At 44.5% G+C, this 16541-nt stretch overlaps 2 protein-coding genes across 4 annotated transcripts; both read right to left on the bottom strand.

The window, feature by feature from the left end:
• Positions 1–312: 312 nt before the first annotated feature.
• Positions 313–10778, bottom strand: serac1 (serine active site containing 1). Of its 2 annotated transcripts, XM_071413107.1 has the most exons (18): positions 10642–10744; positions 9945–10041; positions 9742–9778; positions 9484–9626; positions 8699–8788; positions 8089–8121; positions 7744–7875; positions 7533–7654; positions 7290–7418; positions 7094–7207; positions 6692–6854; positions 6118–6268; positions 4125–4266; positions 2251–2351; positions 2045–2142; positions 1786–1968; positions 1468–1611; positions 313–1302 (listed from the first exon to the last, which is right to left on the bottom strand). In XM_071413107.1, the coding sequence occupies exons 2-18, from the start codon at positions 10036–10038 to the stop codon at positions 1166–1168; spliced, it is 2013 nt and encodes a 670-aa protein (XP_071269208.1). In that variant the 5' UTR covers positions 10039–10041; positions 10642–10744; the 3' UTR covers positions 313–1165. The 2 variants fall into 2 exon arrangements, with proteins under 2 accessions (XP_071269208.1, XP_071269209.1); XM_071413108.1 differs by lacking the exon at positions 8089–8121 and having other exon boundaries at positions 10642–10778.
• A 1039-nt stretch (positions 10779–11817) lies between these two features.
• myct1a (myc target 1a) lies at positions 11818–14736 on the bottom strand. Of its 2 annotated transcripts, XM_071413125.1 has the most exons (3): positions 14620–14736; positions 14208–14275; positions 11818–13050 (listed from the first exon to the last, which is right to left on the bottom strand). In XM_071413125.1, the coding sequence occupies exons 2-3, from the start codon at positions 14260–14262 to the stop codon at positions 12500–12502; spliced, it is 606 nt and encodes a 201-aa protein (XP_071269226.1). In that variant the 5' UTR covers positions 14263–14275; positions 14620–14736; the 3' UTR covers positions 11818–12499. The 2 variants fall into 2 exon arrangements, with proteins under 2 accessions (XP_071269226.1, XP_071269227.1); XM_071413126.1 differs by lacking the exon at positions 14620–14736 and having other exon boundaries at positions 14208–14565.
• Between the last annotated feature and the right edge of the window lie 1805 nt (positions 14737–16541).

Here is a 16541-nt window from a genome sequence, read left to right as displayed (position 1 = left end):
GTCCTATAAGAGCTCTTTGTCGCTTCCCACGAGCCGGGTTGTGACAAAAACTCACACTCATTCTTATGTTTAATAAATGTATAGTGTGTGTGGCAGGCTTACAATGATGGCAAAAAAGAACATTTGAGAGTGCGCTGACCCTGATGCTAGACTGGGTACGCAGCTGGAGGTTGAATGTTTGAAGGGGTACGGGACTATAAAAAGTTTGGGAACCACTGGGTTAGGTGGAGTGAAAGTTCAAAGCTATGATTCAAATCAATTGTTCAAAACCTGCCATCAATGGCATAACATACATTTTCTTACCATTACTGCTTTTTATTTTGCACTTTAGTTTATTTGACATGGACATGTCTGTCAATGCTCAGGATTTGTTGACACTACATTTCAAGTAAAACAAAAGTTCATATGTAAATGAGCCATACGCATGACTTCTTGTTACATTGATAAATACAAGTTAAGTCTTAATTAGCAATACAATGGAGTTAGTGAGCATCATGTGGTCAGGTTCCAGTTCAACAAAATACACATATCAACCAGTCTTAAAAATATTTCATGTGTATCTGAGGTAAGGCTTGAGGAAATAATACAGTATGGTACATACAGTAACAAGGCAATGCTTTAAGTTTTAATATATATATACACATACAGCTCTTAAGTTAACTAAAATGAAATAAAATAAGTCGACCTTAAGCACACCACTCAAGCCACGAATTCATACTGTGTAATCAATGAATGAGTTGCAGGGTAGTAGTGTCTTTTGGTTAAAGTACAGTAAGTGCAGTACACATGAAATGTTAAAATGTCTACTTGACCAGGATCATGAACAAAGGGGAAGAACTAGAAAAGTCAATATCCTGTCTTTTTTACAGCTTTAAACTACCTGTAAACATGGTCGAGATCATTTTTTAAATCCTTTAAATAAAACTAATCTGCTTCATAAGTGCTAAGTGAGATCTAGCTGGATAACAAGTGGAGCACCATTTTCTATTATAAACCCAATTAATATGTTTTCATAAATCCTTCAAACGTACATAAAATGTTTGTTTTTTTGTAAACACTATAATCAAATCCATGGTTTCTTTAAATGTGCAACAAAGAGAGACAGTTTCTGTGCGCCAGTACTCCTTAGTCTTCCAATTCAAGCATCAAAACGTCTGTTGACATGTCAGTGGCTGGTGTAGCCCTTCAGTGCATCCTGGATGAACTGTAGGCTGCGCTTGTAGAGGAACGAGTCTTTCTTCTCAGGCTTGCAGATATTGAGGTGATCCACATCCACCTGGACCAGGTCCCCAATGCCCAGATCTGAAACCGGAGTAGTCTCAGAGTTAAGAGATTCACATGGAAGAAGTTCAAAAGTTCAAGAATTTGAATTTGAATTGAAAGAAAAACCTGAATTCATAGATACATTTTAGATATGGGTCTCCTGTGGCTACGTTCTACAGAATGTATTAAATAACAGTGGCCTACCTGCTGACTGCGTTGGCACCACCAATATCTTGATCATGGGGCCGATGGTGGTGGGCATCGTCTCTGCAAAGCTCAGCACATTGAACTCCCTGTCCTTGGCCATGTTCAGGAAGTTGACATTCAGGTCACGCAGCGCTGGAGAGTCTGGGAATGAGGGAATACATATAGACAATGATGCAATAACACCATAAACAGGAGTATGTTTGTTATCTGTAACACGGATGCAATGGGAGGTTATTACTATCTAAAACACTGCTGTTAAGAATTGTTCTCTCTAACCTGACCCCCAGAATAATCACAAATTACTTCTGTCCATACCTCTGCAGAGCTCCCGGACCTCTACGGAGGGGAACAGGAGGTATCTGACGTTGACAGAGTACTCTGCCATGAAGGTGCCATGGTGGGGCACACTGTAGAACATGACGCCCTTGGTGTTCTTCATCAGTTCTCTCATGTCTGGGTCCCTCGACGCATCCAGCAGCATCTTCTTCACCAGCAAACCTGATAGGAAATGATAGAGAATTCAAAACTAACAGGTTTTTGTCCATTTTTTGCTAAATAGTGAAAGATAGCTTACCTCCCATGCTATGTGAAACCCAGACCACAGGCCTGTCTCCTACTCCTGCGGACTTCAGCTTCTTCAGCAGCTCTCGACTCCTATAGGCCAGAGACATCCTAAGGGCACAGGCATACAACAGTATCATTGGAGTTGTCACCAAGAATGTCTGAATGATACAGTAATATGGTCACACTAAGGAAGTAGAGGAAAGAGGAGACACACACCTCTGGTTTTCAACAGGACACTTGGCTCTCCAGTCACTCAGGTGAGTGTCATACTCCACAGATAGAACCCTCAGGTTGGGGCAGTCTGCAGCCAACCACGACTGACCAATGGGGAGGGGGGAGAAAGAACCAGTCAAAAAGGGAGAGAGGATGTTGGTGAGTAGATTTGGCATCATATGACTCAAACATACACTGCTCAAAAAAATAAAGGGAACACTTAAACAACACAATGTAACTCCAAGTCAATCACACTTCTGTGAAATCAAACTGTCCACTTAGGAAGCAACACTGATTGACAATACATTTCACATGCTGTTGTGCAAATGGAATAGACAACAGGTGGAAATTATAGGCAATTAGCAAGACACCCTCAATAAAGCAGTGGTTCTGCAGGTGGTGACCACAGACCACTTCTCAGTTCCTATGCTTCCTGGCTGATGTTTTGGTCACTTTTGAATGCTGGCGGTGCTTTCACTCTAGTGGTAGCATGAGACGGAGTCTACAACCCACACAAGTGGCTCAGGTAGTGCAGCTCATCCAGGATGGCACATCAATGCAAGCTGTGGCAAGAAGGTTTGCTGTGTCTGTCAGCGTAGTGTCCAGAGCATGGAGGCGCTACCAGGAGACAGGCCAGTACATCAGGAGACGTGGAGGAGGCCGTAGGAGGGCAACAACCCAGCAGCAGGACCGCTACCTCTTCCTTTGTGCAAGGAGGAGCAGGAGGAGCACTGCCAGAGCCCTGCAAAATGACCTCCAGCAGGCCACAAATGTGCATGTGTCTGCTCAAACGGTCAGAAACAGACTCCATGAGGGTGGTATGAGGGCCCGACGTCCACAGGTGGGGGTTGTGCTTACAGCCCAACACCGTGCAGGACGTTTGGCATTTGCCAGAGAACACCAAGATTGGCAAATTCGCCACTGGCGCCCTCTGCTCTTCACAGATGAAAGCAGGTTCACACTGAGCACGTGACAGACGTGACAGAGTCTGGAGACGCCGTGGAGAACGTTCTGCTGCCTGCAACATCCTCCAGCATGACCGGTTTGGCGGTGGGTCAGTCATGGTGTGGGGTGGCATTTCTTTGGGGGGCCGCACAGCCCTCCATGTGCTCGCCAGAGGTAGCCTGACTGCCATTAGGTACCGAGATGAAATCCTCAGACCCCTTGTGAGACCATATGCTGGTGCGGTTGGCCCTGGGTTCCTCCTAATGCAAGACAATGCTAGACCTCATGTGGCTGGAGTGTGTCAGCAGTTCCTGCAAGAGGAAGGCATTGATGCTATGGACTGGCCCGCCCGTTCCCCAGACCTGAATCCAATTGAGCACATCTGGGACATCATGTCTCGCTCCATCCACCAACGCCACGTTGCACCACAGACTGTCCAGGAGTTGGCGGATGCTTTAGTCCAGGTCTGGGAGGAGACCATCCGCCACCTCATCAGGAGCATGCCCAGGCGTTGTAGGGAGGTCATACAGGCACATGGAGGCCACACACACTACTGAGCCTCATTTTGACTTGTTTTAAGGACATTACATCAAAGTTGGATCAGCCTGTAGTGTGGTTTTCCACTTTAATTTTGAGTGTGACTCCAAATCCAGACCTCCATGGGTTGATAAATTTGATTTCCATTGATCATTTTTGTGTGATTTTGTTGTCAGCACATTCAACTATGTAAAGAAAAAAGTATTTAATAAGAATATTTCATTCATTCAGATCTAGGATGTGTTATTTTAGTGTTCCCTTTATTTTTTTGAGCAGTGTACATTCTACATTGGCTAAGGTGACTACATCAGCAAAGCCAACATATTCTCCCATCTGGTGGTAAAGTCATGAGTATTACAGTGACACATAATAAACCACCCTCTACCAGGTGTTACCTTGGGCCAGCACTCTGTGTAGTCCTCGCTGGCACCCGCTGCCTTCTCCTCCTCTGTAGGGTCACAGTCCTTCTGCCGCCACGTCTTAAAGGCTGCCCCCAGGAGCCCGTGAACAAAGAGAACATCCGCTTTGATTGGCTGGCTGGAGACAGAATGCAAAAAAAAAAAAAAATAGAGAGTGGTTGTGTGAATATTGTACCTTGTATTATTTGACAGTAGCTAGATTTCCATCCAATTGGTGACAGTTTTTTAATGCGAATAATCTAGAATCTACATAAAGAAAATGTAAGTAAGCATTCATTGTTGAATTCGGTGCATGTGACAAATAAATTTGATTTGCAAATTTTCCCACCAGTGGGGAGTCTCTTTAAGTAGATAAAGATCAGTGCGTGTCCTCCCGACTGGCACAGCGGTCTAAGGCACAGCATCGCAGTGCTTGAGGCGTCACTACAGACCCGGGTTCGATCACAAGCTGTGTCACAGCCGGCCGCGACCGGGAGACCCATGGGGCGGCGCACAATTGGCCCAGTGTCGTCCGGGTAAGGGGAGGGTTTGGCTGGCCGGGATTTCCTTGTCTCATCGTGCTCTAGCGACTCCTTGTGGCAGGCCGGGCGCAGTGCATGCTGACACAGTCGCCAGGTGTACAGTGTTTCCTCCAACACATTGGTGCGGCTGGCTTCCGGGTTAAGTGGGCATTGTGTCAAGAAGCAGTGCGGCTTGGTTGGGTTGTGTTTCGGAGGACGCACGGCTCTCGACCTTCGCCTCTCTCTCTCGAGTCCATACAGGAGTTGCAGCGATGAGACAAGACTGTAACTACCAATTGGATACCACGAAATTGGGGAGAAAAAGGGGTTTCAATTTTTTTTATAATACAAAAAAGAAAGGTCTTCCACATCCATCTCGACAAACCATTTCTATATGTACCTCCCTTTGTGCACGGGGGCATTGTCATGCTGAAACAGGAAAGGGCCTTCCCCAAACTGTTGTCACATTGTTGGAAGCACAGAATTGTCTAGAATGTTATTGTATGCTGTAGCATTAAGATTTCCCTTCACTGGATCTAAGGAGCCTAGCCCAAACCATGAAAAACATCCCCAGACCATTATTCCTCCTCCACCAAACTTTACAGTTGGCACTATGCATTGGGGCAGGTAGCGTTCTCCTGGTATCCGCCAAATCCAGATTTGTCCGTAAGACTGCCAGATAGTGAAACATGATTCATCACTCCAGAGAATGCGTTTCCACTGCTTCAGAGTCCAATGGCGGTGAACATTACACCACTCCAGCCTAAGCTTGGAATTGCGCATGGTGATCTAAGTCTTGTGTGCGGAAGCTCGGCTATGGAAATGAAGCTACAGACGAAAAGGTATTGTGCTGATGTTGCTTCCAGAGGCAGTTTGGAACAAGGTAGTGAGTGTTGCAGCCTCCTAGATTTTTCCACTTCACAATAACAGCACTTACAGTTGACCGGGGCAGCTCTGCCAGGGCAGAAATGTGATGAACTGACCTGTTGGAAAGGTGGCATCCTATGACGGTGCCACGTTGAAAGTCACTGAGCTCTTCAGTAAGGCCATTCTACTGCCAATGTTTGTCTATAGAGATTGCATGGTTGTGTGCTCGATTTTATACACCTGTCAGCAACGGGTGTGGCTGAAATGACCGAATCCACTAAGTTGAAGGATTGTCCACATACTTTTGTATATCTAGTGTATTATCGCGTGATGCCAAGTTTACTTCGATATGATGGTTATTATATCAATATTTGAGCATAAAGGCGTTTTCACCTCCATTTCTTGCATACTACATTTCACAGACACAAAAAGATCCTACCATGTCGAACAAACAAATGATTTGTCTGCATTCATAAAATTGTACCGAAACTTCCTGTTTCCATCATAGCTATCGTGACTTTACATTTTTTTTATGCGGTATGACTTTACTCACATAAAAACTGTGGATGGAAACGTGCTTAGTCATGATGAATGATGTGTACCTGGTTCGGCACTGGGGATGTAACACGTAGACTCCATCCTGGTACTTCTCCTTGACCGTCTCCCTGTCCAGGTTGGCCAGAGCCCGAGCAGCATGGGACGCCTGTATGATGTGTGGAGACTGCATCATCTCTGCTAGCACTGGCACCCAACCTGCAAGGTAACAGAACATCACATATGATGGCACTAGTAATAGAACATAATCCGATAGCCAGTACCCCTGACACACTGAGATGAAGGCTCGACCCACCTGACACACTGAGCAGAGTGCTAGCACCCGCCTGACACACTGAGATGAAGGCTCGACCCACCTGACACATTGAGCAGAGAGCTAGCACCTACCTGACACACTGATCAGAGAGCTATCACCCACCTGACACACAGAGGATAACTAGCACCCACCTGACACACAGAGGATTACTAGCACCCATCTGACACACAGAGGATAACTAGCACCCACCTGACACACAGAGGATAACTAGCACCCACCTGACACACAGAGGAGAGCTAGCACCCACCTGACACACAGAGGAGAGCTAGCACCCACCTGACACACAGAGGAGAGCTAGCACCCACCTGACTGTACTATGGCCTGGTGCACGCTGTCGTTGAGAGCCAGGTTGCCGATGATGCGTAAAATGTTCCTCTGGATCTTCGGGGAGTCTCTGCGGAGCTGGTAGACCCTCTGAAGGAGCTGCAGGCCCCCGTTGGCCACGATGTGGTCGCAATGACTCTGGACCTGGAGAACAGACATACAGGTGTTAGAATGCATTTATATGCTCTTAATATCCCCTGATAGTGTCAACGACTGTATCCTATCATATGAAAACCTTGAGGGTCTGTTATGGTGAGTTACAAGGTATGATGAAAAAGATGTTCATGTATCTAGACAATAAAGGCTAACAATGTTTTTCAAAAGTCCCTTGACAAAATGTATCCTTGAGTTACAAGTGGTTTTAAAGAAAAATGTTACATAACCTTGGAGTGCTGCACTAGGGCCTGTAGACAGAAGGACTCAACCTTCTCAGAAGGGACAGAAGTGAGGCTTTGGGCATAGGGCAGTCCATTCCCCCCAAAACACCACAGACCCCCCTAAAACAGAGAGATCCAGTTATCTACCTAAAATTGTGTGTGAGTGAGTATATGTATAAATATGTGTGTGAGCATCTCTTACCCTCTGTGCAGCCAGGGACTGGGTACTCTCCCTCAGGGCCAGTGAGGTGAAGTACTGGACACACTGGTCCACCTCAGACTGGGGGAGAGATGCCAGCAGCTGCCTCAGACCGTCCTCTACAGATAACCTCTAAGCAGAGGGCCAAACAAACACACTCACATTAAAACACACACAGAACATTCATAAAATTTGATTTGATTTGATACACAATAATTTGAATCCCCATCAGTGACAGATACCTACATCTTCCACCCAAGGCAGGACAGGTGGGGACAGGAAGAAGCGTTGGTCCACTTGAGAGGTGCGGGCCAGACCCAATGCCGTCCTCTGGTCTATAGCCTGGGCTGCTGTCTGGTACTGGTAGTCTGTGATGGACAGGGGTAACGAACCAATCCCTATCACCGTTTACTAGCACACATTTCACATTTACAGGTTGAAAGTGGTGATGTCTCACCATGCCAGTGGTGGTTCTGGGCCAGCTCCTGTACAGCTGACAGTCTGGTGGTCCTATTGCCTGAACAAGCCCTCTTCAACAGGACCCACAGCGCCACCTCATGGGGGTCCGCATCCATATGACTCAGGTGCTCTGACACACAGTTACAATTTAGACTTTTATGATGAAAATATGGATATTTTTACAAGCATTTCTTACATAATATATTTAATTTGAAATACATTTAAGAACTACACCTAAATGACCAAGGGTCCAATATCATCTACAGTACAAACAAAGACAATCTACCACCTAATACCATCAATCATTATTCTACTACTGTACTACAGCAATGAGACTGCAGACCTGCTGTTATCATTGGCCGGGCAGCCGGGGCAGCTATCAAGTGTCAAACAGTAAGGTCAGAAAAGGTTAATGTTAGAACAGTTTTGAATGTACAATCTATGCAGAATCTGTAGTACAATCCCCATTGTACAATTGAATTACATAATGTGTCACATTATAAAGCATTAAGGAGAGGGGAGGGGGTTCAGTCCACACCTGTGACTAGTGATGACTCAAGCATAAGAATACACACAAAAGTACATGAATGAAGACACACACTAAAGCTTTCATTCAAACCCAGGAAGTGAAGGGCAGGTGTTTCCTGAAGTGAACACGTTGTCTCAATAACAAACCTATTGACGTCCATCCGTGTGTGTCTGAAATACCCCAACTGAGCTTTACCCGAGGCTTGGAGGATGAACTCTAATGTTTCTATCACAACACTGACTTCTGCTTTCCAGTACTAGCAGAATAGGAAGTTGAAATGCATGTGATACAACAACTAAAGTATTGTGTGTAGGTTTCTAAATGCAGCTGTAGCTTTAGTAAAAAAATAATGTACAAAAACAATACTGCAGTTGTGAATTTAGTGCTGTGTAGGAGGAAACTACTTTCAGTGGATCTTTCTCACCATCCAGAGGCCTCAGAAGAATCCTTGAGGAAACTTCCAGAAACCTCCTCGCTGCTTTATGAAGTTCTCTCCTGGCCTTATATGTGAGCCCTGAAACAGATACATGGGTTTGGTTACGATCAGTAATTAACATGTTATAACACAGTATTTTAACACCTCAAATGAACTATGTACCAAGCTATAAATGTATACTGCTCCAGGCTGGACCTCTGGTTGATCTATCTGCACATTTTCTAGTAAAATTGACCAAACAATAGGCTCTTAGCCTGTAAATCTGGTTATAAAATGACAGTTGTTGCTTGCTTCTGTTTACTGCTTCTCTAAACCGTTTCCTATCAGTCTTGGCTGGACGGTCTGTTTTCATTCACAGCAGCCTTGACCAGTGGAAGTGAGAGCAGGGACCAGACAGGCTGAGCTACAGTACCCAGGAGGGAGAGCAGAGGGAGGAAGGAAGACTGTCGTCGCTGGACACCTGGACCTGGCAGAAACCCATCAACAACTCCTCATAAATGAAAACTCAGCCAAAATATTTTCTGTGACAACATGCACCACATGTGGGCCTTTTGTTGGGTAGACTATTGAGGAAGTCTTGGGGAATTCAAATGTGTTCCAAAAACCCCTCAATTTTGGGTTGTAAACAGGATAGAGGAGAGAAAAAGCACATAACACCAAGTCTCAGCATTCCCTATGTGGAATATCATGTATGTACTGATAACTATTGTTATCAGAGAGCACATGACGATGCCTTGTCACAAAGCCCAGGTGAGGTAAATTACATACTGTACCTGTGCCAAGGTTCTCCTGCTCTTTAGAGGGCGTGGCTGACAGGTAGATGTAGGATTTGAGCTTTTCCTGCTGAATGGCCTGCGTGTCGATGTGTACCGCCTTGTTCAAGGAAACCACCTCGTATGTGATAAACATGCAACCCCTGAGAGAGGAATGAAGCCAAGATATACAGTAGTGAGAGCAGATAGGTCTCCATACCCAATGAACCCAACCTAAAATAACTTGTGTTTGTATGTGAAGTGGTTATCTTCACCTACCCCAATATGACAGCTCCGGTCATCTTTGCAATTTTCCCTGAAATCAAAACATAAGACAAATATGTTATTTTTTTAATAACTAAGGATATTAAAGAATTCCAGATGATTACACATTATGTGGGTGTATCAGCTATTTGATAAGTGATCATATTTCCTTATTGAGTGTGGATTGTGAAGGGGGACAGCACAGTCCCATAACATACTGATGTCCCTCCACGGCAGAACCTTCTTCACACCAGGGCCAGAGGTGCTGCTCAGCCTCCTGCAGCGTATCAGACGGAGTGCAGCCACAGACATCCTCTATTTACACACATTCACCCAGAGACATCAAAAGAGCCAGTTAACATAGCTTCAGCACTATTACCGCAAATGGCTGAGAGAAACTAAACTACAGTACCCTGAAGAGCCTTATCAATGTATGTGAAAGTTACATTGATGTATGTATTCATAGTTTCAGATTAGATGTTGTGATAGCCTCATGGCTCAATAGATATGACAGGTTAGCCAGCAAGCTACCGTTGTCTAGTTAGCTAGCTAGTTACCATAGACATGTCAAGGTGCCTGGCTCTGGTAGGTAACGTTAACATGAAACTAGCTAACGTTAGCTAGCCAGCCAGCCAATGCAATGTTCCCATTAGAAAGAGCAACCATTTATTTTGCCGATGGGTAGTTCTTTGATGAGACAAACATCCAGTCTGTGATATGATTGAGCAATCGGATCAACTTGGGTCACGCGTACCTACAGTAACTAGCCAGCTAGCTAAAAAAACGTGGGAAAATGTAACGTTAATTATACAGCTGAAGTTAGCTAACGTAGCGTAACAAACAAACATGAGATTGTAAGACTTGTAACCAGGCTTGAAGTGATGGTGTAGTTTGCTAGACATTATACAAATGTACCTTATTTCGAAGATTTAATTTGTGTATTTTGAATGGCTAGTAGAGAGCTTCCTCTTCAACAACCCCAACCTGTCAGCTGTGTTGTGAAAAAATTAACTGCGCCAGTCTCATGTAACAAACGTCACTTACCGTAGTTACCTCAAAGCATAAAACATTTCTTTCCAGATCTCCAACTACCGTAATGGTCATTAAACACGAATTAAACAAAATAATGAAGAGAGTGCCTAATTATATGACACGTGCATTTGTTATGTCTGATGTCGAAACTTAACGCATGTAAAATATTAAATACCTCCCAAATGCAGTGTTAAACGGTTTCTGAGGTTTATATTTAGTAAAATGACAGGGGGAATGTGTTCATTTTAATGTAATGCTCGTTTTATTATTTAAAAGTGTAACATGAATTGCATCATTCATGTCACGAGTGTGTCCCAAAGTTGATGGGTTTATTGATCCCGTCGCCACTCTGGAAGTCACCCATTTATTTTGACCCCTATGCCTAAACTTAAATATTCTTCTGCTGGTCTGTCACAGTGGAGGCTGCTGAGGGGAGAATGGCTCATAATAATGGTCGGAATGGAGCAAATGGAATGGCATCAAGCACCTGGAAACCATGTGTTTGATGTATTTGATACCATTCCAATGATTCTGCTCCAGTCATTACCACGAGCCCGTTCTCCGCAATGAACGTGCCACCAACCTCCTATGGCTGGTCAATATCCACTAATTTAAATGTTATTTTTTTTCTTTCAATTGAACCTTTATTTAACTAAGCAAGTCAGCTAAGGACAAATTATTATTTACAATGACGGCCTACACTTTAAATGGGCAATCTGGGATTCAAATATCAATAAAGCCACTACCCCTCCACTTTTTTAGTAAATGGATGAGGGATGGGGCTGAAGAAATGTAATCATGCTTTTTCTGTGGTAGACTGTCTCTTTGGCCATTGTATAACTGGGCACCTAAAGCCCTGACCTCTTACATTTCAGCACAGTGAAATAATTCCTTCCTCAGGAAACAGTGAGAGGGAGTCAGTGAGAGATCTGTCAGTTTGCCCACTAGAAAAGTGTAGCCTATAGACTGGACACTGGATAGCAGTGGCACCAAATAAGGGCATAAATAACACGTTTCTGGTACAGATGATATTACGTTTCATATTCAGAACACAGCCCGTTACCATTTCTTTCAGCATTTTATTGTGTTAAGTTATGATCTGTGTCCAGTAAATTCTGATCCATGACAATCAATCATACATACACACATTTTGCCGATGACCTTGGAGAGTAACCCTCATTGGATCATGCAAACATTGTTTATCCATATAATTTTGCATGTCCATGCTCACAAATAGAAAGTAGTCCAGTTACATGGGTGGATTGGGTTGGTACATGATGGAAATCAACATGAGTTCTCAATCTTATAAATCTCATTAGACACACACACATTCACACACACACATTCACACATGTACAACAAAAATGTCTCATCTGAAAATAAACATCTCTTTCTTGCTCACAAACACACAGTAATAAACAGCTGACACACACTCACACACGCACACGCACACGTACACACACACACACACACACACACACACACACACACACACACACACACACACACACACACACACACACACACACACACACACACACACACACACACACACACACACACACACACACACACACACACACACACACACACACACACACACACACACATAGAAACATATATTAGCATTAGGGCTCTTTATTTTCCCCTCAAGTCCCCACATATCCAGTTGTTCTAAAAACCTATTGACAACCCTGGGCTCAGTCAGTCCACTATCAGGTTGGACACATCCACCCCCTCCTCAGGTGCAGGTCTCCTGGTAGGCCCTTATAATGCTCTCATAAGCAGGAGGTGGGGTCTGTGTGGCATGGAACCCCCTCAGACTACTACTGCTCCAGAACAACTCGGGCCTTGGTGGGGTGGCAGCAGCCTGGGCTGCGGTTTGGTGGGCTGACCCAGCTGAAGTGGTCAGGGTTGGAGTGCGAGGCAACGTGGTCTGGCTCCCCTCCTCAGCTTCCCGGGCGATCTGGCTGCACTGGAGGAGTGGGTGAAAGGTGGACGCCCTGAAGCTGGGTTTGCGACCCAAAGGGTCAGCCTGGTCTGGGGAGGAGGCCTGGCGGTGGAAGCTGAAGGCAGCGCTAACCAGGCTGTTGTTGCTCCGCCGGTCGTAGCTGCTGTTGCGATTGAAGCCAGGCCGGGTGCGCGGGGAGGTGCGGGACGGGCGAGGTGGCCGGCGGGTGATACTGCCCGAGCCGGCCCTGCGACGGGACATCCAGGTCAGGACAACATAGACCAGCACCCCCAATAGGATGCCCACCGCAATGGACACACAGAAAGCTATGATCAGGGAGACTGGGAAGGAGAGAGAGGGAAGGGTCCATTCATTATATCTTGGTTTAAGGGAGACATAGAGTAAGAGTTTTTGGACACCAAAGAGATTTATATGAAAAGACCTGTTCAAAACTCATTATCATCTAGCATCATCATTAGACATTCAATAGATACCTTCATGCTTGTAAAAAATGTTTTTTGCCACAATAAAAAACTAAAACTGTAAAGTAAAGTAATAGTAAAAGTTATGTGGTTTATAGTCTGTGGAGGGAACGGTTTCAATCTGGAACCAGCCCAGATATGTACTGCCAAGCCCACAACAAGTCACTATCCTAACATCAACAGCGCTGTTATGATGATGAACTAATAGAACTCTGCTAAAATGACACACCACAACCAAATAATCACAGTCCTTCCTCTATGGTGATTATGAGACCAAGTCCCCCAGAGCACAAAACTGATTACATCTCCTTCCCACAAAATAAAGATCAACATTTTGTTGTCTTTGACTTGCTCCCTGAGACGCTATGGTCACCATATGTGTCTCTCTGAAAAGAGAGAAAGGAACAGAGGACAAATCCCAGTGGACCACTGCCAGCTAAAGCAAATCAATTGCCTTTGGATACAGTTAGGTCTTATGAAGTGTAAAAGTACTCTGCTACCTCTACATAGTTTTTCATTGTCCTCTGTTGGAAAAGGGAAAAGCAGACAAGAAGTCATCTGGAAATGACATTTGGGAGGAAGGAGGAAAAAACACTAACCAAGAGGAAGCTTTGCAATATTGCTGATTTTATGGGTCTGTTCTTGCCTTGCGTCTAAATACTAGTCTGTCAGGTCCGATAAATGCAGTTTTGAATGCATGTCTTCTTTTCCTGACAAAATATTCAAGTACTCTCATCATCATTAAACCTATACATTCCAGTTAAAACAGAGACGTGCCAACAGAGAAACCACAACAGAGGAGCAGAGTAGCAGCTGAGAGAGCGAGAGACATAATATGACATTTGAAATGTCTTTATTCTTTTGGAACTTTTGTTAATTTTTTATTGTTTATTTAACTTTTGTTTATTATCTGTTTCACTTGCTTTGGCAAGGTAAACATATGTTTCCCATGCCAATAAATCCCCTTAAATTGAAATTGAATTGAAAGAGAGAGAGAGAGAGTTGAAAAAACTCACCAACATCAAATGACTGAAGTATTTCCAGAAAGAGATTGGTGTTGTTTTCGGCCATAACTTTCTCTGCACTGTCAGAGAAGAAGAGGAGAATGTTATGCATCCAGTAGCTCTCCTTGGCTTCCTCACGTCTCTCTCTTTCTTCCTCCTGCCTATCCCTCCTTCACTCTTCCTCTTCTATCATTCACTCTCTGTCTATCCCTTTCTATCCCTTTCTTCTCTCTCCCTCCTTCCCTTTCCCTGCTTCTTTTCTTTCTTCCCTCACTTTCTCACTTTGCGTCTCTCTTTCTCTCTCTCTCTCTCTCTCTCTCTCTCTCTCTCTCTCTCTCTCTCTCTCTCTCTCTCTCTCTCTCTCTCTCTCGCTCTCTCAGAGTGAGAGAGATCAGCCCAGAGGAACTCAGCCACACAGGATTACCTCCAAAACCGGGCTGTCTGCTCTCTTGTTTGTGGAAGCGGAAAACTTCACTGTCACATTTCCTGCTATTCTGCGTAAAATTAGGAATGGGTCTCTCTTATCTGTCCTGGACAGAGTTCCTCCTGGAGGGGCGGGAGCGGGGTTGCCGTAATCACTTCCTGTCCCATCATTTCCTTAAGTTTGATTAATGAGAAGAAACTAATTCACCCCTTCAAGTCCCAAACCAGCCCCCCCCTCCCCAATGTCCCTGTCCCTGCTTTTGTAATGGAACAGTCAGCTACCATCTCGGATTACATTTTTTTCCAAAATGATAAACATTGCAGTTTTTCGCATTTTCTCCAGTCCACCTCTGCAACCACAGGCGACAGTTTCTTCAAGCGCAACACTACCAATTACAACCTTGGTTCTGAATGTCGAAGCTGGAGCCGAAACCCCCGAATGGTGTTAATAAAACTGAATAGACAAAAAAGTTATAACATAAATAGTATTTCTATGTGCTGCAAAACAACTATTTTTATATCTGAGCGTACATGCTCTGGTTTTCCAGACCCTTTGTCAATACTGTAACCTCAGTCTTTCCACAGTGTCTGCCAGGTCAGCGGTGTCTGCATGGGCCGTCCAAGCCTGTGTCGGTTGTAGAGGTCCAGTAAAAACACTAGGCTCTGATAAGATAGAGAACCAGGGCCACAGCTCAACACAACACAGTCCCTCCCTTGTTCCTTTCACCTTGCCCTTTGTGATTTTCTCCCTCCAATTAAGAGGACTGGATAGGTGAAAGAAATACTATGACCCTGCCTATCCCTCCTAGAAGGCTAGGTGGGGGAGCTATCAGCATATTGCTTTGACTATCCAATCCATCCAGATCCGCTAAGGTGGTCAGAGGAAAGGGAGCACATTTTTTATTGGAATTTAGCCCTTAGTATAGCAGGGAACCTCCTGGTCCATCCTGGTCCTGTGGGCTCCCCCTTTCCCCTCCCTCTCCACTGGCAGAGGGAGGGCTGGGTCTCGCAGGGACTTCCTCTCATTGTTGCCCTGTCTCAAACCCGTCCAGAGGAACCAGCAAACGCCTACTATACCCTGTCAGATGGTATTTAGAGGCATTGTGTTTTGTTCAATCACACAGGGGTTGCAAAACCACAGGGCTTGTCTGTCCACATACAGGTGTAGGAGGTATTCTTTAAAAGAATGTGTTTATTTATGTTCTACTAAAGTTTAGTACCGGTACTGATTAGCATTGTTTAACAGTGTTTGGACGTGTGATGGAAAGTTGTAGGGTGTGGGCTTGATCAGGGATTTTATGAGGAAATTCTACACAGTAAATAGAGCAATGCAACCTCTCTTTAGAATCAAAGTATTCTACTGTTCTGTACATACAATGACAGGTTTATAACCTTGGTCTGCCCTTTATGTCTAGAAGACAAAAGAAATTCACAACCTCTCCAGAAACCTGGGACACTGGACATATTAATCTTAAATGTAAAGTCCCCAGTTTAGGTGACCTCGTGGGTTCTGGTACCGGTTTCGGATGACATTTTTGTTTATACATCGATCTGTGGACACTTGGCTTGCGTTGAGTGATAGCCCTGATTCCTACGTACACAGTAGTATAATGTTTTGCACCTGTGTGACATAGGATGTGAAATCTGAAACCACTTGAAGCTGAGATGTCCCTTCTACCATTTCATTCGCTCTTCCAACTGTCCATCAACTCCTGGCTGAACCCTATGTCACAGCCACTGACAAAGCACATGCCTACAATCTCTACATCGTAGCGCAGAAGAAGACAGTGGTTTCGATTTATAGCCAATTAAAAAAATTCATAGGTTTTAAACAAAAACACTTTTTGTTTGTCATAAATGGACAAGATGAGATATGAGATGAAAAATAAGTTCCTAACTAGATCAAGAAGCCAAGCTAGAGCT

The sequence above is a fragment of the Salvelinus alpinus genome, chromosome 8 (genome assembly GCF_045679555.1).
Source record: "Salvelinus alpinus chromosome 8, SLU_Salpinus.1, whole genome shotgun sequence".
Classification (NCBI taxonomy): domain Eukaryota; kingdom Metazoa; phylum Chordata; class Actinopteri; order Salmoniformes; family Salmonidae; genus Salvelinus; species Salvelinus alpinus.
Note: the sequence above shows the minus strand (reverse complement) of the source record. Positions and strands in the feature narration are given on the sequence as shown.